The sequence below is a fragment of the Phalacrocorax aristotelis genome, chromosome 25 (assembly GCF_949628215.1).
Source record: "Phalacrocorax aristotelis chromosome 25, bGulAri2.1, whole genome shotgun sequence".
Classification (NCBI taxonomy): Eukaryota; Metazoa; Chordata; class Aves; order Suliformes; family Phalacrocoracidae; genus Phalacrocorax; species Phalacrocorax aristotelis.
Genome location: NC_134300.1, coordinates 2,671,435 through 2,697,157, shown reverse-complemented (window position 1 = coordinate 2,697,157; position 25,723 = coordinate 2,671,435). Strand labels below are relative to the sequence as shown.

General features: G+C 51.8%; 1 protein-coding gene and 1 long non-coding RNA gene across 5 annotated transcripts in view; one reads left to right on the top strand and one right to left on the bottom strand.

The window, feature by feature from the left end:
- The window catches only part of LOC142048468 (uncharacterized), an 83,589-nt gene that overhangs the window by 14,906 nt on the left and 42,960 nt on the right, over nt 1-25,723 (bottom strand). For 2 of the 3 annotated variants that reach the window (XR_012657478.1, XR_012657476.1), the window contains exon 4: nt 19,768-19,828. The exons of the other annotated variant lie outside the window; for it this stretch is intronic. This is a non-coding gene — a long non-coding RNA (uncharacterized LOC142048468). The remainder of the gene's footprint in view (nt 1-19,767; nt 19,829-25,723) is intronic. 3 annotated transcript variants of the gene reach the window in all.
- Nucleotides 1,631-25,398, top strand: PLEKHO1 (pleckstrin homology domain containing O1). Of its 2 annotated transcripts, none has more exons than XM_075075379.1 (6): nt 1,631-2,006; nt 2,869-3,006; nt 16,837-16,977; nt 18,436-18,540; nt 20,733-20,834; nt 21,435-25,398. In XM_075075379.1, exons 1-6 carry the CDS (start codon nt 1,977-1,979, stop codon nt 22,197-22,199), a joined length of 1,281 nt encoding a protein of 426 aa, XP_074931480.1. In that variant the 5' UTR covers nt 1,631-1,976; the 3' UTR covers nt 22,200-25,398. The 2 variants fall into 2 exon arrangements, with proteins under 2 accessions (XP_074931480.1, XP_074931479.1); XM_075075378.1 differs by having other exon boundaries at nt 1,633-2,006; nt 2,860-3,006.

Genomic DNA, 25,723 nt, shown 5'->3' with positions numbered 1-25,723 from the left:
ACCAGCACGCGCCTTGATTCAAAGGGCATGAGAAAGCTCTCCCGCTGCTACCAGCACCGTGCCATCTGGCATTGGCCTGCAGCCACCTCTGGGGTGCTCCGTAGGACCTGGCCACTGAAAACAGGACGTGAAGAAGAACAAGTCCAGTTGGGAGGCAAAATGTTATTAAATTGGCACACTCCGTTGTGCAGTAAGAGACCCTGCACACTGCACCAGGGGCTTTAGACAGTCAGCTTGTGCTGCAGCGAGTGTGACTCATCTCCGTCCCTCTGCCGTCACACCTTGCCCGCTCCTCCAGCTTTGCCCACATGCTGTAATCCAGCTGCCCAGGGTAGGCGTCGCTGCCGGGCCTCTGCGACCCTCACCGGCCACGTGCCATCACTGTGGTTCTTCCCCACTCTGCAGGAAGGAGCGATGCCGGCCCCCTAGCCCGGTGCCTCTCAAGCAGATCAGAGCAGCACCTGACCGAAGAGAATAAGGGAAGCAATACTAAAGCATTTAGCCGCTTCTTAACTCCACCCTATAATTGTCCAAAATACAATTATCCTCATGGTATAACAAGGGAAACTGAGGCACAAAGACGGCAGCTCCCAGTGCCAGGTCCCACGGCGTACAGGGCTGCACAGGCACAGAAGGAAAAGGCAACCCCGGCTCCAAGCACCTTAGGGGGTGCATTTGTTTTAGACGGCACTTGTTGCCCTGTCCCAGGTATTGAGCTCACGACACAAATGGGAGAGCACTACAGAAACGCCGGCACTTGAAAAAGCAACGATACAAACCCGCCAGTCCCTCACTCTGAAAATACCGTCTAATCCGAGCACTCAACCACTGCTTGTGCTTCCAGCATGTAAGGTTTTAAAAGATGTTAGCAGCACAAGTACATCATCAGTATTCTCGACGCATGAATTCCAAAGTACTTGGGTTAAAATACAGTCTACGATCGGGAGCGTGGGTGTGTGCCAGACTACGGATGGGGTAGAAGGTGTTCACTGTAAAGCACACAACTGATCAACTGATCGATGATCGATTGATCTCCTTCTTTATCTATCTAGTTCTGAGCACAACTATTTCCTCCTTTCTCTGTTTTTCTCTCTTTTTTACACCTCTCTCTCAAAAACCCAGTCTATCATTCCCACACTCAGATAGTTCTGGACTTGCAGGACAGACAGGAGGGAGACCAAATAAGCAGAAAAAGGGTATTTTTGAAGAAGCCAGGCATCTCCTCACTTTTGGGAAGCTGTGCTCTGAATCTCACTGTCTTTTTGCAGCGTAAGTCCCCGCTACCAGACCCTCAGTGCTAGGAAGTGACCCCTTCTCCCCCGCCCCCCTCCCCAGGGAATCTCCCCCCCGCTCCTCTCTGCAGGTAGCTTTTGCTTGTACTTCTAAACACTCAGCCACTGCCTCGGCAGAAAACCCTCCCAGTGCCACCTGGCCGCTTTTCCGTCTCCCAGGAAGTTTTGCAGTGACCTGTGACACAGCCAGGACACGGGGTGGGGGGACATCTGACAATGTGCTGTCTGCTCCCGTCCCCCCCGCTGACCCCAGCCTCAACACACTCACATCCAGCCACACACACAGACACTCACATCAGCAGTGAGTCAGAAACAAAGAAGAAAAACCCTCGTGGGCTGCGATTCGCCCTTTATTGTGAACTCCAGACGTCATACGCGCACGGCTATAGATGGAGCTCGGGAGCCCAGGCCAGCCCAGTGCAAGCCCACGAGAGCTCAGTGATGGTGGTGGTGGTGCCGGTTGGTGGGGGGGGATGCTGTGTCTGTGTGGCTAACGATGTATTACAGAGGCGGGCTGGTCTTAATGTAACTAGAGAGCTTCTGTGATCTACAAAGGGTGAAGGCAGAGAGGGAGTACGAAGAGATAGCCTGTGTATTTCCCAGCCACGCTCTCCCCCAGAGGAGGCCGCCGGGAGCCCCTCTCTGATCCCCCCCCAGTCTCCCTCCAGCACAGCACACCAAGGAATGATGAAAAAAAATAATTCTGCAAAAAGGGTGAGTCGAATCAGTTCTTCTTTGGGGCACGGTGGGGTGGGGGAGGCTCCCGGATGTTTTGGGGAGGGGGGCTTGTCTCTTGATTTCCAGTTGTTCGCTTCGCCTCGGCTCCCCCCGCCTTTGCCTTGCAAAAAAAAAAACAAACCCCAAACCCAACCAGATCAAAACAAAACCAAACCCAGCACCCCTCTCTCCTTCTCTCCTGCTGCCCAGCGCCTCTCCTTCCTCTTGAATTCGCCAGGAGATACTATTCGCCGTTTAGAGCGGAGCGATGTAGGCAGGCAGTTTTCATTTTTGATCACAAGGAAACGATAAAATACGGAGACACCATCTATCTGTCGCTCTCTGTCTGCTCTGTGCCGTGTATGTGTCTGCTGTGCCCAGAGATCTTATCGCTGCCTATGAAGAAATCTTAAATATAAACCCACACGTAGGTTTCGCCTCTAGGATTAATTGCTCCTAAAAGCCTCAAAAACGCAATTTTCACTGCAGTAAAAAATCAGCTCGTTTAAATTCTCCCCAGCAACCTCCTGTTCCTTTTTCCATAGGCAAACGCACGTTGTAGGAGGCGAATATAACATAAAGGCCTTTCTTATATAATGCACGGAGTGAAACCCTGCCTGCAATTTTTGCATCGTCCCCTCGGTATTATTGTTGTTGCTTCATGTCTGCAGCAGAAAAACCTATGTAGAGTGAATCAAGCAAAGTACCTCGGTCCCAGCCTCGGTGGAGAGAGGGGCCGGGGGGAGGGGGAGGCGAAAGTTGGGTAAAGAGGGAGGGGGGGAGAAGAGGAGTGTAAAACCAAGAATAATACAATTTCCCCCCCATTTTCTTCCCTCTCTCTTTGTGTTAGGGGCAACAGGATGGAAACCAGCAATCTGTGCAGCCAGAGAAGGTCGGCTGGGTGCGGAAATTTTGCGGGAAAGGCATTTTTAGGGAAATCTGGAAAAACCGTTATGTGGTTCTGAAGGGAGATCAGCTTTACATCTCGGAGAAGGAGGTAGGATCGGTTTCATTTTCCTTTCCCATCCCCCCTTTCCTCCCCTTTGCATATGAAAAGCGCACGCGGAGCAGCCCCAGCCTTATCCCAGCGCCCCTGCCCGGCCATCGCCCCTCCATCGCCAGCCTGGCTCGAGGAGGTTTCTCGGGGGCTTCTCTCCTCCCCAAGTCGGCACCGGAGAAACCCGGCCTGGGTTGGTGTGTCAGCTCCAACAGCGACTCGCCCAGACAGCTCTGCCTGGGAGACATTTTCCCAGCACTGGACACATGAAGGGATTCACTTAGCGAGAGTTAAAACCCTCATCCTTCTTTCCGCCGCGGCGAAACGGCAATGCCAGCTTCCTTCTGTGCCTGCCCTCTGTCATTAAGTTCGACAGCGGTCTTGTTCCCAGCTGCTGCACTGCTCTATTTGGAAATAACTGTGGTCTCCCAACTGGAATCGAGCCGTTTACGGATCCCTTATCTCTTGTATTTTTCTCCCCCTGAACCGCACCAAAAGAGGACAACGGGGAAATCTAACCACCGATTCAACACCTCGTTGAAAAACGCGCCCCCTCTCCTCCCCCTTGTCTCCGCTCAACATCGGCTGGGGTTTGGGGTTTAAGGTAGTGTTTACACTAGACTTAATTGGATGTGATTATCAGGCTGAGCGTTGCAGGCGCTGGCAGGCTGGGATCCAGCTGTCCTTGCACAGCCTCCCCCCTTAGTTTTTGTGTTGATAAATTCATCAGGAAGAAATCCCCAGGCCACAGCACTCCTCCCTCTGATTGGCCTTTAAAAACTCATCGCTAACACTTGTGAGACTTGTGCCCACAGGAAGAGGCACAGGGGCTGTTTGGAGTCAGGCTGGTGTAAGGACAGCGTGAAAATACAGGTCTGGGTCTGGGTGCCGGTGGGTTTCCTCCCACGAGCGGAGCTTGCTCTCTGCGGACACTGCAGGGCGCCTGTCGTTCAGATGCACGGCTACTTGGCCCAGCTTTATCAGTTTAGGATCTGGAGAGATAATAGGGTCCAGAGTGCCAAGCGTAATTTGATTTAGAGGCTAATTGAATCATGGGGCATGGCAAAGTGCAGATGGATCAGGGGGTATTAGAACACAGAAATAGCCTAAAAGCTGACGGAAAGCCTAGGTCGCACTTAGCTACGTGTTGGCATTTCACAGCTCACTCTCATTGATCTCTTGGCTGCTCCAAAACTGGGGAGAGACACAGGCATGGGGAATAAACGTCTGCAGGCTGGGGGTTCAGTGCCTTAGAGATGCTCAGGTAAAGAGATATAATAAGGGAAATATTGGAGACTGCAGGCGTTAGTGGTAATGAAGCACTAACCTGCAATGAAGCTATAAATAGATTTATGGATGGGGAAAATTGGATGGAGAGATGGATGCGAGAGGTAGGCAGCGAGGGGTACGGATCTGCTTTGATTTGTGGTCCTTCCAAATTCGCCCGTAGCAGCGCAGACTGTACAGCGTGTATTGCTCAACGGCAGGCCCGCGTGTCTTGCTTGACTCTTACAAGCAGCTCACATACCTCTGGGACCACAGATCAGAGTTTAGAAACTGCTAGACAGACAGATTACATGGCTGGAAGGATTTTACCTGCTGCCTCGTGTTCTACCAGTCTGGGGCAATAGCTCTTCTGTACTGGGGCCCCGATTCAAGCAACATACACTTAAGCCCAGTTAACGGGGATCGAACTGGAGCTTGTGCTTTTTGAGCCAGGAAGAGAAGTAATTGTGACCAAGTCCAAATGATAGGGGAGCTGCCTGCTCGGGTAAGACTGCATGGGCTGGGCCGACACAGTTGGAAAAGCTGGGAAGGGACTGGGAACAGGCTGGACTAGGTGGCTCTGTACGGGTAAATTCACTGCAGGCTGGGCAGATGTTTAACAGTGTTAGCAGGGTGCTTTATGGTCCTTCGAACAGGTGTGAAGGTGCAGTGTCAGCGATGGGACTGAGTAATACTGCAACTCCCAGCTGAGCTAGCACGGAGGTTGTGTATGTGGTTTTGGGGGAACTTAGAGACAGACACAGGAACTTTTCAGGGTCCCTCTCACCACCATTCAGTGGGGGAAGGAGTCATATGGGAGTGGAGAGGGAGAAACTTGGCCCCACTGAAGAAAAGGCAGCACAAGGCGGCTGGGACTGTCACCACACTGTCTCTGCAGGCTGGCTCCATGCTGGAAAACTGCTCCAGGGCTGCCCCGTTTGGAGGATCCTCCCAGACCCTCCCTCTGCAGCCCAGACCTGCACAGCGGCCGTCCGGGGCAGCAAAGCCGTGCTGTGTGGCACAATATGCTCCTTTAAGCAGTGTGTGAACCCTCCCTTTGATGGGAAATACTCTGGATCTTGCCTGGGAAAACAAGAGTGTCTTCCAAAATCCTGGCCACCCTGAAGTCACCAGCTGGGCTGCCACTGGCTGCAGTGCCACTAGGGTGTCCTGGACACCCAGCGCTGCCGGGTGGGTGGTTGTGTCTCTCTCTGGTTCCCCAACTGTTTGAACCCTGGAGAATAAACTGACAGCAAAGGCTCTGCTTGGCTAAGGAGCAGGAAAGCCTGCGCAGGGCAGAATATATTCATACAGGAATCTACACAAGTGAAGATGTGCAGGAAAAAGATGTCTGTCTGCCCGTCCCTCCCTCCCAGCTACACCCAGGTAGACACCACTCAAACACCCCCGTGCTCTGAGCCCACAAGAGGGACGAGCCTGGCTGAGGGGCCATGCGGGAGCGAGTTCTGAACAAGGAGCGCTTGTGTTTCTTTCAAGGAGTGCATGCGCATTTCTTTACGGGGAAAAAAACTAATGCATGTGCAACTGAAGCAGCACTGTGGTTGTACGTGTATGAATGTGTGTGTGAAAGACCATAAATAACCTGCAGCAGCGACTGCCTATGTCTTTATATGGAAGAATCTGTGGTTGCGTAGAAATGTGGTTACAGAGGTAACATCTGGCTGCCTGCATTGTGCACCCAAGTGACTGCGCCTGCAGGACTGGCGAATGCGCCTGTGTCACTGGGTCTGGCATCTCCGGGAATCTCAACACCCGAGGCGGCTGCAGCCACCTGGCACGTGGCGTGCCGCACCGCCTGCCTGGGTGAGCGCGCCTGTGTGCGCGGGTATGGGCGAGGGCACCGTTTGGTGTGGCTGCCCGTCGCTTCCGTGTTTCCCAGACTTTCTGTCAAAGACAGATGGGTCTTTTAACACCGAGCACTGGTTTTTGGTACTGGCTGGCCCTTTATTCCTTAGCAAAGCCAGGCCTTCACATACCAACAAGAACTGAGGTCTGCCGTGGGGAGGCCGGTAGCCCGTCCACAGGTCTTAGTGCGTGTTTCAGAGCTCTGCTCCAGAGCACAAGGCTCCCTCTGCACGCTCGCTTCCCTGGCAGCAGGTGCCTGCAGCTCCCGCAAACAGCTTAATAAATTGGGATTTCTCAAGCAGAACAGGCCAAGGACTCTTTTGTTTTTTCACACATCAGATTATGCCCAGTGGAGAAAATGGAGCCACTGCTGGGTTGTGCTGATGAGCTGTGTGAGAGGCTCTTCGCTGCTCTGGAGGAAGGCCTCTCCGCTTCTGAATCCCTGCCGCTGCCGGTGTGGCTGATGGGGCAGGCACTGGCTGCAGCCAGAGAGAGAATTAAATAGCGGAGACCCTGAGGAGACGTGAACAGAAACCTCTAGCGGAAATGTCACTAGACAGGTTGAATCTCAGCCCGATTTCTGCACTGATGGGAGAGGAGACTCAGTTGTCTCTTTCAGCAAAAGATCAAAGTCCTCCTCTGCTATAAATTATTTTTGCTCCATCAAAGCCTTCAGAGCCACGTGGATTTGGTGGATGGAGCTTACTAGTTAACTCTCGTATTAACCTTGGTGTTTCTTGTCAGCTCCTCTTAAGCTCAGCAGCTGCTCTAGAACAGAAGGCAGGGGGTTTAGCGGGTAAAGCCGGGCCTCCGGCCTCCCCCTGTCAGCTCAGAGCACTGGGGAAGAAAGGGTTAAATACCAGGACTCCTGGATGCTGTCCTCAGTTCTGCCACGCGCTCGCTAAATGAATTCAAACCAGACATTTATTTACTTTTGCCTGAATTTCTCCATCTGGAAAGCAAGGCTAATAATACTCATCTCCTTAAGTCACAAGGTGCCTGGGAAGGGAGAACTGTATGTCACGCTGTGGGATCCCTTGGGAAAGATGTTGGCTCAGGGTAGGTAAGGATGTTGTGTGACAACAATACGGAGCAGTAAAACTGCTCAGAGCTGAGTGCGGGTCTGACACCGTCAGAGCTGAGCGCGGGTCTGGTACCCTCAGAGCTGAGCGCGGGTCTGGTACCGTCAGAGCTGAGCACGGGTCTGGTACCCTCAGAGCTGAGCGCAGGTCTGGCACTGTCAGAGGTGAGCGTGGGTCTGGTACCCTCAGAGCTGAGCGCAGGTCTGGCACTGTCAGAGGTGAGCGTGGGTCTGGTACCCTCAGAGCTGAGCGTGGGTCTGGCACTGTCAGAGCTGAGCGCGGGTCTGGCACTGTCAGAGGTGAGCGTGGGTCTGGTACCCTCAGAGCTGAGCGCGGGTCTGGCACTGTCAGAGGTGAGCGTGGGTCTGGTACCCTCAGAGCTGAGCGCGGGTCTGGCACTGTCAGAGCTGAGCGTGGGTCTGGTACCCTCAGAGCTGAGCGCGGGTCTGGTACCCTCAGAGCTGAGCGTGGGTCTGGCACTGTCAGAGCTGAGCGCGGGTCTGGTACCCTCAGAGCTGAGCGCAGGTCTGGCACTGTCAGAGGTGAGCGTGGGTCTGGTACCCTCAGAGGTGAGCGCGGGTCTGGTACCCTCAGAGGTGAGTGTAGGTCTGGTACCCTCAGAGCTGAGCGCGGGTCTGGTACCCTCAGAGGTGAGCGTGGGTCTGGTACCCTCAGAGCTGAGCGCGGGTCTGGCACTGTCAGAGCTGAGCGCGGGTCTGGTACCCTCAGAGCTGAGCGCGGGTCTGGCACTGTCAGAGCTGAGCGCGGGTCTGGTACCCTCAGAGCTGAGCGCGGGTCTGGTACCCTCAGAGCTGAGCGCGGGTCTGGCACTGTCAGAGGTGAGCGTGGGTCTGGTACCCTCAGAGCTGAGCGTGGGTCTGGCACTGTCAGAGCTGAGCGCGGGTCTGGCACTGTCAGAGGTGAGCGTGGGTCTGGTACCCTCAGAGCTGAGCGCGGGTCTGGCACTGTCAGAGCTGAGCGTGGGTCTGGTACCCTCAGAGCTGAGCACGAGTCTGGTACCGTCAGAGCTGAGCGCGGGTCTGGCACCGTCAGAGCTGAGCGCGGGTCTGGTACCCTCGGACCTGAGCACGGGTCTGGTACCCTCAGAGGTGAGCGTGGGTCTGGTACCGTCAGAGCTGAGCGCGGGTCTGGCACTGTCAGAGCTGAGCGCGGGTCTGGTACCCTCAGACCTGAGCACGAGTCTGGTACCGTCAGAGCTGAGCACGAGTCTGGTACCCTCAGAGCTGAGCGCGGGTCTGGCACTGTCAGAGCTGAGCGCGGGTCTGGTACCCTCGGACCTGAGCACGAGTCTGGTACCGTCAGAGCTGAGCACGAGTCTGGTACCGTCAGAGCTGAGCGTGGGTCTGGCACCGTCAGAGGTGAGCGTGGGTCTGGTACCCTCAGAGCTGAGCGTGGGTCTGGCACCGTCAGAGCTGAGCGCGGGTCTGGTACCCTCAGAGCTGAGCGTGGGTCTGGCACCGTCAGAGGTGAGCGTGGGTCTGGTACCATCAGAGCTGAGCGCGGGTCTGGCACTGTCAGAGGTGAGCGTGGGTCTGGTACCCTCAGAGGTGAGCGCGGGTCTGGTACCCTCAGAGCTGAGCGCGGGTCTGGCACTCTCAGAGCTGAGCGCGGGTCTGGCACTGTCAGAGCTGAGCACAGGTCTGGTACCCTCGGACCTGAGCACGAGTCTGGTACCGTCAGAGGTGAGCGCAGGTCTGGTACCCTCAGAGCTGAGCGCGGGTCTGGCACTGTCAGAGGTGAGCGCGGGTCTGGTACCCTCAGAGGTGAGCGCGGTCTGGTACCCTCAGAGTTAAGCATGGGTCTGCTGTCTGGAAGAGATGAACGGACAGGTTTCCAAAAGGCTAACTTCCGCAGGCAGAGTCAGACTACCAAAATGCCATCAATATCCACATTGATTCCTTCTAGGAATTTCTGTGCTTTTTCAGCTGCCTGCCTAGGACCTGGGCTCGCAGGTTAGTCTGGCCCTGATTTATTTGTTTTGGTTAGGAGAAGATGAGAACTCCTGATGGAAGCCTGGGCTTTCTCCCTGGCAGAAACCAAGTCTGCAAGGAGAGGAAATATATTTTATCAGACCAGCTGATGTACCTGGAAAACGCAAACAGGGCTTTTGAGTTATGTTCTTTGATTAGGGCACCAACCTCTGGAAGCTGTGAAACCTGCTCTAACACCTAGAACCTTTGCTCTTCCGACCGTGCACCAAAAGGGTAGCTGAGGCTGACAGACCTTGTTCAGGCGGGGGCTCTGAGCCTGCCCGGCGATCTGTACCCCTGCTGCGAGCCAAACTCTGTGAACTTATGCAGAAAACCCCTTCATTATTTAGCATTTGGTCATCGGCCAAAAAAAGCATTCAGGGTAGAAACATGCAAGACAAGATGTGCTGAAGTTAGCTGAGCTCTGCTAAGCCAAAGAACACCTTCTTAGCATCGTTTTTGCATTCTTTCCCCTTGCTCTCCTCCACACCGGTTCCCTCCCCCCCCGCAAATTTCTGGTAATTGTTCTCTCATTTCTAGCACAGCTTTGTTATTGCTTTGCACTTGGGAATAGCAGTCAGACTAACACAGACACAGCTGGGCTCCTACCACTTCCTGTCAGGAAGCCCAGGGCTGTCCAGACAGCATGAACGGACTCTGTGATGACGAGATGTTAATGAGGAAATGCTTCTCGGGGCTTCCTTAAGCCTTTTCTTGTTTGCTACCAAAAGCATCGACTCAATTAGCACAAGAGCACTTGAAAAGTAGTCTGTTCTCGCTCCACATTTGTTACAGCACCATCAAACGCTGCGCAACTCTCTGCCTGGAAGGGGGGCGCGCGCGGGTGTGCGGACACACTCGGAGTAGTGTCTAGAGTTCACATACATGGTCCTGCGTGCGACGGAGCCTGCAAACTGCTCGGGGGGTTTCTGTGCATGTGCTGGTCACGCACTTGGTTCTGTGGCGACGCTTCATGGTGTGCATTTGCGCTTGGTGAATGCCTCTGCGTACGGGGTGGCATGTTCCCTGCCTCCACGTCCCATCTGCAGTTGATAGGTGACGAAAAGGCCTTGGTGTCCGTTGTGTTCAACACGTACCGGGTGTTAAGTGGGGCTGTGCAGTTACACAGGTGTTCAGGGACACTCGTAGTGCTATGTGTCAGTCCGGTGTGTAAACCCTTGGTTTTTGGCTACTGTGTCTGACCTGCTGCCCCTTCCATGCCTCTCCTGCTCTCACTCTTTTAAGCCATCCTTTTACTTCCACCTTCCTTCTCCTGCTCCACCAAGCCCTGTTCTACATTTTGCAGAGCGAAGTGAAAAGTTTCAGTGAAGTGTCTTTCTTGTCTCAGTGGCACCATCTTCCTCAACCACAGAGTCAAAGAACACTTAGGCAGAAACGGCAGAGCCTGGCTCCCCTTCCCTGCAGCGGAGGCAGCCTGTGAGAGGAGACAGCACGGCTTTGGGATTCGAGTGCAGCACTGGGATGCAAAAGAGCTGGTTCCAGCACAGGGTGTTCTTCAGGGGCCAGTCAATTCTGAGAGACCTGTGTTTCTGGTAGCCCTGGCTGATGACTCTCTGGGGCAAGGGACTGGAGCAGACAGCAACTTTCTGCCGCCATCCCCTCGTTAGCTCGGGGCAGCAATATGGACATGAAAAGGCCTGGAAGGTCATGCTGATGCCCTTGAGCTACCAAATTCATGGTGCAGCCTCCCAGTCAGGATGCAGGTGTGCAGATGGGGAGGCAGCCTCTTGGAGCACAGCCATTTCTATTCTACCAAGGCCGGGAGGCTCTGGCTGAAACCCGGCTCCTGCTGCGCCGGTGACTGCACAAACACTCTATCTATAGCCCTGTCTTCTCCCCACATGTGCACCCTAACTGGTACTAGAGAAGGAAAAAGTGCACCACCCGCAGTGTCCCACTGTACAAGGGCCATTCTACCCCATGTCCACAGCATTTTGCAGGTCCCTCTCACTGTAACACCTGAAACTCTCCCAATGCTCCCTGTATTTCTTTTCCTAGTTCTCTTGCAGACCAGAAGGGCACAGTCGCCTCCCTTGTGCAGCCAGGGGGCTGAGAAGAACAAGGAGCCAGTGACAGGACAGGCCATTAAACTTGGGTCTCCCCTGTCACCTGCCAGCCCCTCGCCAGCGCTGCTTCCCGGCACGGCCAGAGCCGGTGTTGCGCACACGCGTGGATTCCCATCTTAGTGACAGCCCGATTCTAGCTAAGCTCTGCAGAAATTTCTGTGCCTTGCCTGATGGTAGAACTGCTCAGCTTGAGGAAGTGAAACTTTCATCTCAGCTTGAGAGGGGAACATTCTGGCTGACGCTGTCCCCAAGACTGCCCATGTTTGGATATTCAGCTTTACTGAGAATCTGTAGGTTTCTTGTTACACCCTGAGCCACATATGACTTCTTGAATGTCTCGTGAATACGTTACACTTGGTGTCTTGTGATTTTTCTGTACCTTCCACATTTGCTTTGAGCATGTCACATCTCAACAAGGAACTGCTCAGGCAAATCTCCACCAAGATATCTGAGGAAAACCACAAAACTTCGCCTGGTGACTGACTGCCTGCCCGCCTGCTTCGCTCCTCGTTTGGCCCCAGAACACAGCCCTGGTCTGAATCAAGGAGGTTCAGAGTTGTTGCAGGTGACAATTTGATGTGGGAGGAAATTGTAAATGTCTGTCAGCAAGGCATCCAAGGGGCAGTTAATCTGAACCACATTAGGGATCCTCCTGTTGCGAGAATGCTGTGAAGGAGTATTCACACGGGAGAAAGCAGATCTTTGGAAGCATGATTAGCTGCAAGGCTAGAAATAAGCCCTACAAGCCTTTGAGAGAAGGCACTCTGGGTACCATAGCTGATGTTCTGCCCCACCACGTGCCCACAGGATCGCCACGTCCCACAGGCACAGGGAGTGCCATCGTGGCCGGCGTCCCTTCGGGCTGACCCTGCTGGGGCAGCAGCTGCGGGGGCAAGGCGTGTGAGGAATGCAGCTCCCCTCCTTGAACTTCAGAGACGCGCCAGCAATGTCAGCCTCAGCACATCTCGCCGTTGACTGCAGGCCCAGATTAGCTACCGTCTGCAGTGTAGCTACACCCCAAGCAGCGGCAGCTGCCATTGGGAATGCGGGGACTGTGTGGTCTAATGGCTCCAGGGTCTAATGTACCCTGCTTTAGGGACCTGGCTTTGTCTTAAGTGGTGGGGGACACTTTGGGTTTCTTCTCTGTGCCTCAGTTTCCCTTCTCTCGCCTGGCCTACCTGGAGTGTGGAAGCGTTTCTGGGAGCGTGGGGGGGAGCCAGGCTGAACCCTAGGGTAAGAAATTGTTTTGTCTGCCTAGGGCAGGTGCAATGTGATTGCAAAGCCAGCAGACAGCCACAGCAGCAATTGCTGGCATTTATATACCTTAATCCTTTCAGTCCAGAGCTTCCCTGCAGGGCAAGGAGTGCAGGACCTGCCTGTCCATGAGGCTCTGAGATCAGCTCGCTGCATGCCAGGCACTCAGCAGCTGTGGGGAGGGAAAGACCCGCTGGCCACGTCCCAGCTAGGAATGATTCTGCCAAAATCAACCATCCAGGCCTCTCCCTTCCTAGCACATTAAGCTAAGTGGTCCCTGATTCCTCTCAGCCTCAGACTACAGTGTGGGAGACCTTAAGAAAGGCTAATGAAAGCAGCAGGATGCAAAAAATACCCACATCTGCAGAGCCCCGGCTGCTTCACAGGCAGGTGTGCAAATCTGTGCAGTGGAGAGAAGAGGACATGCGCCCCAGACAGGGAAGCTTTTTCTTGACTTCCTAAAAGAAGGTGTAAGAAAGAGGAGCTGTCAGGCCCTGGAGAGCCTGTTTAAGCCATATTCCCTGCAAGTTAGAGAGCGAGAGACAAGCTGGGGATGGGGAATCAAACTGAAAACTACTCAGAGGGGATGCTCAGCCCTTCCCAGAAGTCAGACCTTTCCTTAAGAGTTTCAAGTTCACCATCTGAGGCTAAAAATCACCCCACACTTTCAAAACTGTGTTCAATCTATATTCAGCAAAGAAGAAGAAAACAAACAAGAAAACGTAATGATCACTGTAAATCTCCACCACTAGGATTAACTCCTCGCTCAGAGCAGCCTGGGTGCATGACGAGCTGTGATAAATGAAGATCAGTGCTGCTGTGCTGCCCCTGTCATTCCCCTTACAAACCACACCAGGTGGCAGGGAAATTGGGCTCCGTCCCCTCCTCCTAAGGACCGACTCCTGAGGCTACCTCCTCCCAAAGCTCTCCAAAACATTATCCAAAGACCTGTGCGTTGCCTGGGTGCTGGGAACATCAAGCCAAATTCTCTGCTGGTGAAACCCAAAAGGTTTTATTTGCATGGCTCCAATCTCATGGAAAATGTGGAGAGCAGACACCCTGCACGCATGTCACCCACCTCCTGTCGACCTAGGTGACCGGCATTTAGGCTTCACTGACCACATAGTTCCAGCAGTTTTGTTGGTCTTTAAGGGTTGCTTTTTTCTTTTTCTTACAGAGGATGGCCTGCATGACCATCCTCAGCCTCTGAGCACTCATCCTCTCCTGCCTGTGAGGCTGCTCTGTGCTGTAATTCATGCCCACCACCTCCCTCATTTTGGCCTCCGTAGCCTCCCACAAAGGACAAAAGAGCTGGCTGGTACTTCTGAAGTTTGCCTTTCACCTTCCTTCTCTCTAGTTCCACTGTTTACACACTGAATGCTCTGTTATTTTGCTCTGCTGCTTACTTCTCTGCCTGCATGTCTCAGTGCGGGAGAAAGAGGGGAAATCAGTTGGCGATGCCCCTTGTGAGACGAGACTGCTGACCTTCCCATGCCCGCTGAAATCACTGCCGCTGCATCACCGCGATGGACCCCATTTTGGGCTGATACCGAGACCTCTTCCCACCACCAAGGCAGAACAAAGCCACCTTCAAATGACTAAATTACAGCCCCATTCACTTTACGGCCTCATTATACTACCAAGGCTGTGTGCGAGGGGGAATCAATTCAAAGTGAGCAGGAACCTGCCTTTCCTCCCTGGGCTGCAGCTCTGGCAGAACGGCAGACATAGCCACAGGCACCCGACTCACTCTGGGCCACATCCTCAACGGCAGCCACGCGTGCACCCACCCCCATGAAATACCTATGGGGGGCTGAACCTGCCTGCCTCGTCTGAAACTCAGAAATGGGACCCCACCATCATCCTTTTAATGCAAATAGATGTTGCTTATTCTCCGTTCTTAAGCATTTTATAACTGGTCTACGCACTTTGGTGAAAAGCAGGGTCTGCTGTGTGTGTCACGGGTAGACAAGCGCGGTGTTAGAGCCCTTGTCAGTCCAAGTCTTTTAAAGGACTATCTACACCCCTCCTTTCCTCAACCCCCTGTAGATATTCCTAGAGGCAAGGTGTTTGAGTCCTGGCTCCCATGAGTTCGCAGTGCAGACTCTGTGTGTCTGAGAAAGGAGGGAAGAGCTGGGGAAGTCCCAGTGACCTACAAGAGCAAACATCTGGAGTGCGGAGTTGTGCCTCAGCCGTTGTGTCCCAGCCGGGGGCTCGGAGGGACTCGGCTTTTCCTGCTGCAGATGAACAGGGCTGAATTCAGCCAAGATTCTTGGAAAGAGGTGGGTTGTAGGGTGGTACTGGGAAGAGATAAAAGCCTATTAGAAATGCACAAGGAGGATATATAGATAGACATTATCTGCGAGAGACTTTTCCATATATGTTCATAATAGCCTGTACACAGTGGCTGTTGTTACGAGCAGAAATAAGCAATAGCTTCTGGGCCTTCAGGAATAGCTGCGCACAGTGTCTGCCTCCTAGTTCTTGAAGGCAAACTCGGGGGGTAGAAGGAAAAAGGATAGAGGGGGAACTGCAGTCATTATGTGAGGCCAGATGGTAAGTTTGTCTGTGTCTCTGGTTAGAAAGCTGGTTACAACATTTTTAGTTAGTCTCTTTGTTTAAATTGTATTGGAAAAATCCTGGGGAATTCCTTCAGTGCTTCCCAAAACTAGGGAGGAAACATATGAAATGGGGTGGAGTCCTTTCAAGGAATCCAAGAGCTAAGACCCCATCACTGTCTGCCTTCCCGGCACCTGAGTTACCCAAACCCTGCTGCAGATCCCAGCCCGTACTGACCCCGGCTGGAGTCGGATTAAGCAGGGTGACATGGATTTGAGCCTGCTACAGTTCTGGCCTTAGCAGACCTGCAAAACCAAGTTCTCCCCCATCCTAGTTACCTACGTTCCTCATGTTTACTGTGGGAAGAGGAGAGCTGCCATGCTGTAGGAGTGGGATGTGAGGACAGTGCATTAAAGACAGCAATGACAGGGAAGGCCACACAGACCCAACGGGGGTCAGGCAGAAGGCCGGCTGTGCATTCTCTTCTTTGCTCCAAGTGACCCCAGAGTGATGGCACCTTCAGGTCAGGGGTCTGTCGGCCACGGGACAGTTTCAAGAACCCTGGCTTCCTCCTCAGCTCAGCCACAGCTTTTGTGACCCTGGGCAAGTCACATCTTCAATTTAAGCCCCTGTGATATTTATTTATAGCTGTGTGCCTGTCACACCATGGCTAATACAGGAAGTGTTAGGCAATAGACCTGCAGAAAGTGAGATCTTGTAAAAGTGGCAAAGTGGCCACTTGATGACTCTCTAAAGGACAACCAAGAAGTGCTTCTGTCGGTGGAGGCTAAGCCCTGGCACTTTCTTCCTTCCTGATGCCTTCTATGAATGCACTGGCTGCTGAAGGTCTCGGGGGGGCCGGCCAGCCCTGATCTGGGCAGTCACGGGTGCCTGGATGAATTCTGCCCATAGCCCCTTTGCAAGGGATGAGGCTCAGCAGCGGGGGAGAGCAGCACACACATCGTGTCGGTAATCTGGGACTGGATGTGCTTCATCCACCCCCCAAATCAGCTGTCAGCACAGGCTTCAGTAATACCACCAGGTTAAAAATAGGAAGTGCTAATCTTTATCCCTCAAACTTTTGTTATGCTGTCTCCAGAAAAGCAACAAGTGCTAATATGATTGCCCCTTTTCATCAGCAAATGAAAGTCCACCTCCTCCCAGCATCTCCTGCCTCCGCATGAACCTCCCCCGAGCAGACAGGGTCCTCTCCTTGCTGCTGGAGTAAATCCTATTCATTCTGAGCATCCACAAGCATAAACACGATGAAAAGTCTGGTCATACCTGCATGTCAGTTCAGCCTAGCCCCCATAACTTTGGGGGTGGGAGAGGCAGTTATATTTTGAAGGAATCCGCATCGAAGAAGGAATTAACCTAGGAGGCTGTGATTTCCAAGTTATCCTTCTAAATACGTCCCCTCATTCTAGAAGAGACTCGAGTCAAAACTATCACGTTGAAAATCTCTACTTCCCTCCCCCCTAAACCAAGCCCAGCTCTCCCCATCGAATAGTTCCTTTACTGTACTCGTGCCTTAAGGTGGAAGACTCCTGCACAATGTTTTGGTGGCCACATAACACACTGGAGGCTCCAGCACACATTCTGTGCATCCAAACCCCCTATGCAGACAGCAGCCCCAGCCAGGCACCCCGCTGGCTCGGAGCAGCACCCTCTTACTGCCTCTCTGCCCGACATCTGCAAGGCTGTAACTTTATTTTTGTTTTGCAGGTAAAAGATGAAAAAAACATACAGGAAATGTTTGACCTGAGTGATTATGAGAAATGTGAAGAGCTCAGGAAGTCCAAAAGCAGAAGCAAAAAGAACCACAGCAAATTTACCCTCGCCCACTCCCGACAGCCTGGCAACACGGTACGCTTTGCTCCCAAGCACGCGGTCAGCACGAGAAAGCCAGTAGCTCTCGGTGAAGGCCAGGCTGCCCCTGTTACCTGCCCCACACCCAAGGGCTTGACACAGCACTTGGGGAGTGAGTTGTGTAGGAGCCCAAGTCACATCTCATGGTTTAAAATATACGAATGTCCATTTACCACGTCAGGACTGATAGCAACAGTGAGAGGTGGAGTGAGAAGCAGGGCTTCTGCTGTGAGAGGACTCGGGCCTCCCGTGTACTAAGTAAATATGACCAAGCACTTAGCTCTGGATCTGTGTACCTGAGAGTATTCTGACTCCAGGAAAGGAAGGTGTCACAACATTTGCCAGGAGCAAGGACGAAGCCGTTTCACTGCCGCCACCCCTGGCAGCTCTGATTTAGCTGACTGCACTTGTTTATTCACAGGGGGGAGGCAGGGAAGGGAGGGATGCTGATAGTCCCTGGGTTTCCTGCCCAAGATTTGGGCAGCATCAAAAGAGCTGCATGGGACTTTGTCCCAGGAGTACTTTCTGCCCAGAGGAAAGCTAAAAGGTGCCAGAATGGGGGCACTGCTACCTAGGAACAGAACTTCCCATGAGGTCTCTGTTGCCACTGCAAAAAGAGAGCCAGTCTCTAACCGCAAGCTGTCTCTGGCACAGATGCACCCACCCACAACCACACACGTGAGCTGGATTGACACTATTCATTCTGACTTGTTTCAGTAGACCACACAGTAGCCCACCCCACACTTTGATAAGGATTGTGTAACACCATGAAATGCAAAAAAGGGAAGAGAAGGGGAAAATGGAAAGCGGCTGCGCTGTCCCCAGGCGCCCTGAGCAATGGAAAGAACGGAACAAAATGCTGTGGAGGCTAAAACTCATTGCTACTGAGTATCTGACTTTAAAAAAAAGAATGCCTAAGGATCCTGGATCCCCTACACAGGCCGTTTTCAGAACTGCTCTGCCCTCAGTGTGCATCTGACATATCAAAGTACAGAAAATCCGTCTCCTTCTGTGGGTACCTACTGTAGCTGCTTGTCTAACAGACTCTGTCAAAGTCTGAGGTGGCAACAGATAAATCGCATGTGAGCAGCAGATGCACAGAAAGGCTGCATCATCGTTTGATGAGGGCACAATCTAGAATGGTGTGTGGGAAGGCAAAGAGGGGGAAGGAGGAACTGCAGCCATGAGGGAAGTAAATATGGTACACAGCTTTTGGTTTGAAAAGCTGGGTACTGTGAGGAATGATGGTCTGCCTTGCACAAGGCTGCCAAGAAGCAGAGAGGCCAGGGGCAGTGTGTGGCAGCCCAGGACGGCAGGAGCAGGTCTGCTTTGCATTTTCCCACTAAGGCAAGCCAGCTGCAAAGGCCGTGTAGCTTTTCTGTGGGCAGGGACAGTGTGAAAGCATCTCTGTATGAGTTTAGTCACTGGCACTGACCTGAATTCCCTCTTTTGTAGGCACCAAATCTGATCTTCCTGGCTGTGAGTCCAGAAGAGAAAGAGTCCTGGATAAATGCCCTCAACTCTGCAATCACACGTGCTAAAAACCGCATCTTAGATGAGGTGAGCAGGACTCTGAGGGCTGGACCCAGGCTCTGTTGCCTCAACTTTAATCTTGGGTGAAGACTTCAGACTGCTGGAGGCAGCAGCAACCCCTCCTACCCTCTCCATTTCCTATTTAAAAGGAGTGCAAAGCTGTTGGGGTTTACAGACCTCACTCAAAACAGAGTCACCAACACCTGCAGAGCGAGCTCTTCTGGGGTAGTTTGGTCCTCCCAGCTTCGGGATTACTATGCAGCACTGATTGCAAAGTGATGGCAAGGGGCAGCTGCCAAGGCTCTGTCACACCCGCCCCAGTGAGAAGCCTTCACTTTGGAGCCCAGCCTTGCTTTGCACAGGGAGGGTGGGACTGTTTGGAATGGTTTCCCAGGGCTTGGGAGAGCCTTTCCTTGCTGCTCCTGGATGATCATGCAGCATGCCTCTGTTTGCAAAGGAGCTTTAAGTAGTGGAACTGAATTAAGGAGTTAACTGAAAGCCAATAGAGTCCCATGTTATCTTCAGAGCACCCTAATAGCACGGCACCATCTGTTAGCCCACCTCAGTCCATCTTCATCCCGCCTACCCCTCTCAATCACCATCTCCAAGCGACAGGCCCATTTCCACTGCTTTGGCTGAAGGAAGGGGACTTACTGGGCATTTAAACTTTGCAGATCCTTTTCTGCTGCCCAAGGCTCAAATCAGGAATGTTTAATCCTGCCTTCTCAGCACTGTCTGGCATATATATTTCTGTGAACACAAGTCGGGCTCTCCATTTAGTGAAAAAAAAAGGGACAACCAGAGAGATGAGGCATCAGTGCACTGTGGGACAGCAATAGGAGGGCCCCGGAACAGTGTAGCCCTGCCTACTTGAGAACACGTCCACACAAAGCGTAACTAGCATAGCTCCTACCACTCCCAAAGTGGCAGCATTATTGCTGCATGAAAGTCCCAAAGTAACTACCACAATTATGCAAAGCAGCTTCTACTAGAAAAAAGAACAAAGCAACATCAGTTCAGCCTCCTCCTGCAGACAAAGTGTACGCTTACAACCGCAGCTGAGCTGGCAGAGGCCAGGTTTAGATCAGTGTGAGCATTCCCGCATAGTTAATTCCAGTGTGAATGATAACTACCTTGAGAAGGCTCTTGCTACCAGTTTGAAAGAGCATTTCAACACTCTCACATTAATGCTTCATGACAACTATTCTTCCGTTTAGATCTGTCTCAGATCTATCTCATCCACATTCAACTTACCGCAACACAGGCGGCCCACCGCTGTGATGCTGTTTGTTCTCACGGATGGCAACACAAAACCCTGTAGTGAAGGAAAACGAAGGTCAGACCAAAGGAAAAGCCGTAGGGCGGAAAGCAGCATAGCAAACAACAGTATAGATTGCTTCAAGGAGAGTCAGTCATTGAAATCTTTACAAAGAGATTCAATAGATAATTGTCAGGAATGACTTAAGTAGATCTGATCCCATCACGGCACAGAGGGGAGAGACTGGGGAAACACTCTAAGATTCTTCTAAGGCTGGATTCTGTGTTCCCACACCCCATTCCCTGCTGGCTCTACTTGCAAAGCTCCTTCTCTGCATCTGTGCAAGCACATAGATCAGTGAGTCCCACCTACAAGCCTTGGACCAGTGATCGCCTTTGGGACCAGTACGGTGTCGACGCTGTACAGGCAGGTTTTACAAACCTATCAGTCTTCATGTGCCTGGGCACACTGACTTGGGAGGGTGTTGCCAACTGTAGCTGTCCAGTAACACCAGGCGGTCAGGCTGTGCTCCCAATGCAATCCTGGCACAGCTCAGCAGCCCGAGGAGTCCAGCAAGTTAGCATGTCGGGAATGCATTGCTTTCCTTGTTCCAGCTCAGCTCTAGGTTTGTTTCAGGTGGTGATCACAGCTCTCCTCCTGTCCAGCAAACGTTTGCACTACAGAATTGCAAACTCTGCATTCGAGTTCAGGATTCACTGTTTGTGGCCCAATCTTCCCCCTGCTGCGCTCTCCTGCCCGACAGCCTTTAGCGAAGGATCCTGGCCCTGAGGTATGAGGGAGAAGTTCACCCTCAGCATATGGCCAGGTCACAAGAGAAAGGGAATCCTGGAGGAATAAATGATCTGCCACGGTGCCTCTGGCTGACTGCAGCTACAGAAACTAGGAATGGCTCATATTTCCAATGCTCCCAGATGTTCACTAGCCTTTGTCACCCCTTTAGGTTACTGTCGAAGAGGACAGCTACCTCGCCCACCCAACACGTGACAGAGCGAAAATACAGCACTCCCGACGCCCTCCAACACGGGGACATTTGATGGCTGTGGTACGTATAACAAATTCCAGACACCTGTTTGGGTAAAGTTCCCTTGTAGCTACTTCATTTGTAAGTAAATGCAAGAAGACCTGGTGTCAGAGCTCTGGCCTGAGCTGAAAATTGCCGTAAGAGCCAGGGCTGTCCTGGGCCATCAGATCTAGTCCTCCATTCTCGTAGAGCATTGCATTGTGCAAACCCTTCTGCAAAGCGGTAGCTTGCCATCACCTGACGGTTGGACTTGATGATCCTAGAGGTCTTTTCCACCCTTAATGATTCTATGATTCTGTGATACTATGATCACTGGCATCTGTTTTCCTGACGCTGAAAATGAAATGCTCCTTCAAGTTCCTGATGGAGAGGAGTCACACAGCTGGGAACTCAGTCATGGGTTAGCACAGATGACTTGCCCAAGGCCGTTCAGCTGATCTGCATCTCAGCTAGATCCCAGCACCTCTGGGGCTCTGTCACTAGGTCACACTTGCTAGTATTCCTGCTCCATCTTTGCATCCCAGTGCGGGTGATGCACTTCTTAGGTATAAGAGACATCCAGAAGTAGTGTGCAGCCATGCCTGTTCCTATGATAACACAGGTCTTTGTCTGCTTCTCCAGGCATCTACCTCAACCTCTGATGGCATGCTGACACTCGACCTGATCCAAGAGGAAGACGCCTCTCCAGAGGATCACAGCACCTGTGAAGAGAGTTTCCGGGTGGATCTGGATAAGTCAGTGGCACATCTTACTGCTGGCCGGCGTCGATCGGATTCAGAGAACATCAAGTCGTCAGAGAAAGGCCGGACAGGGAGCCTCCCAAGACGGGAGGTGACCTCATGGGACAGATCTGGGCAGCGCAATGACTCTTTTGACAAAGGGACCATGTACACACCCCAGGTCCCAAAAAAGCTCTCGCACTCAGAAAAGAATAAATGTGCCTCCATGGAAGAAATTCTGTCTCGACGGGACTCTTCCACGCACCGGGCGGTGCTGAGGAGGGGGCTGGAGGCTCAGTTTGCCTCAGCAGAACCAGAGCAGCTGTCCCGGATACAAGAACTGGTTGCACTGAAACTGGAAAAAACTCAGGAACTGCTGACAGAGGTGAAGGGCTACGGGGAAGGCAAGAGAAAGACCAAGGATTCCAACACCAGCACCAGCACCACCACCTCTTCTTCCTCATCATCTTCCAAGTCGGACTCTGAAAGGATCCTGCAGGAATCTGAGAGGCTGCTGGGGGAGGCTTCCTCCACCTGGAGCCAAGCCAAGAGGGTGTTGCAGGAGATCAAAGAGTTGAGGGACCTGTACAAACAGTTTGAACTGCAGCAGTCAGACTCAAAACCCAAACAGAGCTCACAGTCTCAGTACAGGAAGAGCATGATGTGAAGGCAAGCCTTGGGATTGGGAGGGAGGGACAGGGGAGGGTGGCCTTTTGGTCTTTTTTTTTTAATTATTATTATTTACAGTGTTCAAAAGAGTGAAAAGGTGCCTGTTCTCACCCAAATTTGCTTCTCAAAGCTTGAACCCTTCCTTTCCTCCATCGCATCCCCTGATGAAACAACCCTGTGTTCCAATAAATTCAGTTACAGTTTATACCTCCTTTTTTAAAGAGCACCCTTTGCACCGCAGGCCCCCAACTTCTGTCATGCTTGGAGGATGGAAGAAAGCACCAGTTCCTAGAAAATGCCCCTGCATGCCTGGAGCAGCACGTGCATAACAATGGGGACAGATGCTCTTGCGCTGTATAAGCCCTGGCTTTGCTGCTCTAACATCCAAGCTGTATCCTGCATTACAGCTCCTTGACCAAGAGTCTCGTCTTGTTCCCTCACTGTCCTCTTGGAAATAAATGACAAAAAAAGATGTCCATCCCAGCCAATGCTTGGAAGCCCCCATTATCCAGGAACTGTCTTGAAGACTCTTGGAAGTTCAGGCCAACCTCAAGTTTTGTGCGAGTCATCAGAGGCACTCGCTGAACTGCAACTAGCGGGGTTCCGTCCCGGCACAGGTCCATTTTGTGAACTCCTGGGGTCGGCGGCCGTTATTCTTGTGGTACATATACAGCCCTCCAGAAGGAGGGCAACAGGTATGCAATCTGTGTTCAAACTAATCCTGTCTGTCCGTTGATGCTTTACAGAACCCCCTTGGCCCTGTGCAATGGGAGTTAGCAGCTACATGTCTTCCTTTCTGTGCAAATAGAGGATCAAAGCCTTGAATCTAACAGACAGCCCGTACGGGTTGTCTGGGGGGGTTGTTTTCTGGCTTTTCCATTTTCATTTCTTTTTTTTTTTCCTTTTCTTTGAGCTGAGGGGAAATGGAAAAATCAGGGTTGTGTGCAGGCGGCAGCCAGAAACCAAGAGGCAAGAGTAGTTTTGGGTTTTGGTAGGTTTGATTCTGTTCTCTCTCGCATGCACAGGCTCGGTTCCTGCCAGTCGACTGCCACAGAGAGTCCTTGTTGCTCCCCTAAGATCAGAATCAGGCCTACCGAAATGAAAGCTGAGCCTGTAAGAGAGCTCACATACCCTCATCTTGGTGATGCCAAGCACTTTGCTAAATAGGTGGCTCAGTTTTCACGCCTTTAAGCAGAAAGACAAGAAAGGAGGATGTTAAGATGTTTCGCAGGGCTCAAAGCACACCAATGTGGTAACATCCAACTGTTACTTTTTTCTTTTTTTAAAAAGGAAACCTAATTCCCTTACCTACATTGCGAATGATCCATGAAATTATTAAAACCAACAGAGTTATTTCCTGGTCGCAGTTGGTGTTGTCTATTTTCTTTTAATGGTTGACCTCCCTTGGAAAGGAGATTGGTTACTTTCACTTGTGTCTGGTCAGCTTTACTGGTCAGGCTCAAGTTGCTGATGTACAGTTGCCAGCGCTGCAAAGAAAGCATTTCTGGTTTGGTTTAATTAGTCCTTCTCCCACTTTCCTGCTAGAATTACTGGTAGGATTATTACTGTTGGCACTAGGTTCCTGAAGACCTTATTATTTACAAACTTCAGATCCGACAATCTTTTTACGTGTCCCTGACTCCAGCACAGCTCTTTGCCTGCTCTTAAACGACGATTTGGAAAAGGCATCGCTCATTCCCCGAAGCCCTCGACACAGAGCTGCACACAACAACTGTTTGGGGGTACACATGTCACCCTTCCAGCGCTCTTGTTCTTTTGAGTTGTTTTCTTACATTTTTATCACTTGAAGGATCTGTCTGGATGCGTCCGAGGACAAAACGTAATCCCAAAAAGAGATTAAAAAAGAGTGCACGTGAGCCACTCTGTTAAAGCCCTTCCCATTTGGCTCTTTGATCAAGAGAACAAGAAAAATATGCAAATATTTTCCAGATGTGACATTCGGCATTACAATTAGCCTTGTTTTCAAAATAAGAAAGCTGGTCTAAAACGCTGGATGTTCAAATTGCACTCAATTGAGATGCCACGACACACCACGGATGCATGTTGTCACTGGCCTACTGGTCTGATGTCAAAATGTAAGCATGAAAATCCACCTGATCCTGACTGTACAGGGGTCGTCAGATGCTCTTAAGTCTTTCTTAAGCAACAAGGTACTAGAAAAATTGACTGATTAATGGGTCAAAACAGTGCTAGAGGCAGGGATGAAGCGCTGAGCAGTCACCGCAAACAGGTGACTACTTCTGTTAAGACAGGTAACCAAGAGCATCTTAATTTCACTGCTGCCTCCGCAAGGTCATGGATCTGACTCACATCTGATAAGACCTAGATGCCATCTTTAGGGCTCTGCTGTCCAGGGAAAAGGGATGCATTACACGTGTGTCAGAGCTGGGCAGAAATACAGGACCATTTCTGCTCTTCAGACCAACCTGTGCAAGCCTTTTTATTTTGTAACTAGAACAAGATTTGGAGGAAATGATGGAGCTGGCCTAGGAAGTTAGGAGGAAGCTGCTTCCAACCTGGGAAGGAAGGGCTGCAGTTCTCACCCTGCCAAAACCCAGGAGGCAAATTCCTAGTTCTAGTCTGAAAACCTAAAGGACCAAGTTCGATGCAGCTCTAGGTGCAGCCTTTCCGTCTGGACGGCAGAGCGCTGCCTGGCATGGAGCCACGGCGCAGCCGCAGGACCGGCAGCTTTTTGGTCCCAGCGCGTTGTTCTCGCCCTAGAAGGTGCCCAGCTCTCCCACTGTTTGTGTCTTAACCCCAGGTCTCCTCCTCCACGCTGCCAGGAGCAGAGCGCATCAGGCTAGCGCAGGTACCGCATGTGATTTAGGACAATTTTTTAAGCTGTACAACACAAGAGCCCAGATCCGATCCATACATCGGCTTCTCCCTCTCTGCTCTTCACCTCAGCTCACCACCGCGGAGTAGGATCTCATCAAGATTTACTATTTCCAAAATTGATTGGAAACTTACTTTCAGAACACGTTCCCCGTTAGAAGGCACCATTTCTGCTGGGGCCCAGGGAAAAAGGAATAACTTAGGAAGAAAAAAAAATCATGAGTTTTCAGAGTAGAAAATGTATATTTTTCACTTGGGAATATTTTTGTATTATACAAAACGTGAATTTTTCCTTAAAAATCTCTCCAAGTCAAAATAAAACATATTGTTTTACCAACTGCCCCCTTTGAAGACGCCTGACACTTTTTTCCACAGGCAACTTTTACATTGTTTTCATTCAAAACAAAATTAAACTCAAATTGTGGAATTCTTCACAAGGCAGAAATGCCAGGCTCCGACCGGCTCTGATTGCCAAGCTGCGAAACCTCCAACCCTGGGCTCGGCCTCCGTCCTGCCAAGCGCTGAGTATTCCTGGGTCATGGCTAAGAGACCCAGTCACGTGCCAGAGCCAGAGCAGAGGGTTCGGTGTGTCTTTAGATGCTCCACAAGAATATCCACAAAGTCATCCCTACGTTAGGAGCCTCAGACTCCAGCCATTGCACTAAT

What these genes read in the sequence shown, in the direction of transcription:
- PLEKHO1 (XM_075075378.1), top strand. Translation starts at nt 1,977, where the DNA reads ATGATGAAAAAAAATAATTCTGCAAAAAGG. An exon ending in CCCGACAGCCTGGCAACACG is followed by an intron (nt 16,978 to 18,435) that starts GTACGCTTTGCT and finishes CCTCTTTTGTAG; the next exon opens with GCACCAAATCTGATCTTCCT. An exon ending in AAAACCGCATCTTAGATGAG is followed by an intron (nt 18,541 to 20,732) that starts GTGAGCAGGACT and finishes TCACCCCTTTAG; the next exon opens with GTTACTGTCGAAGAGGACAG.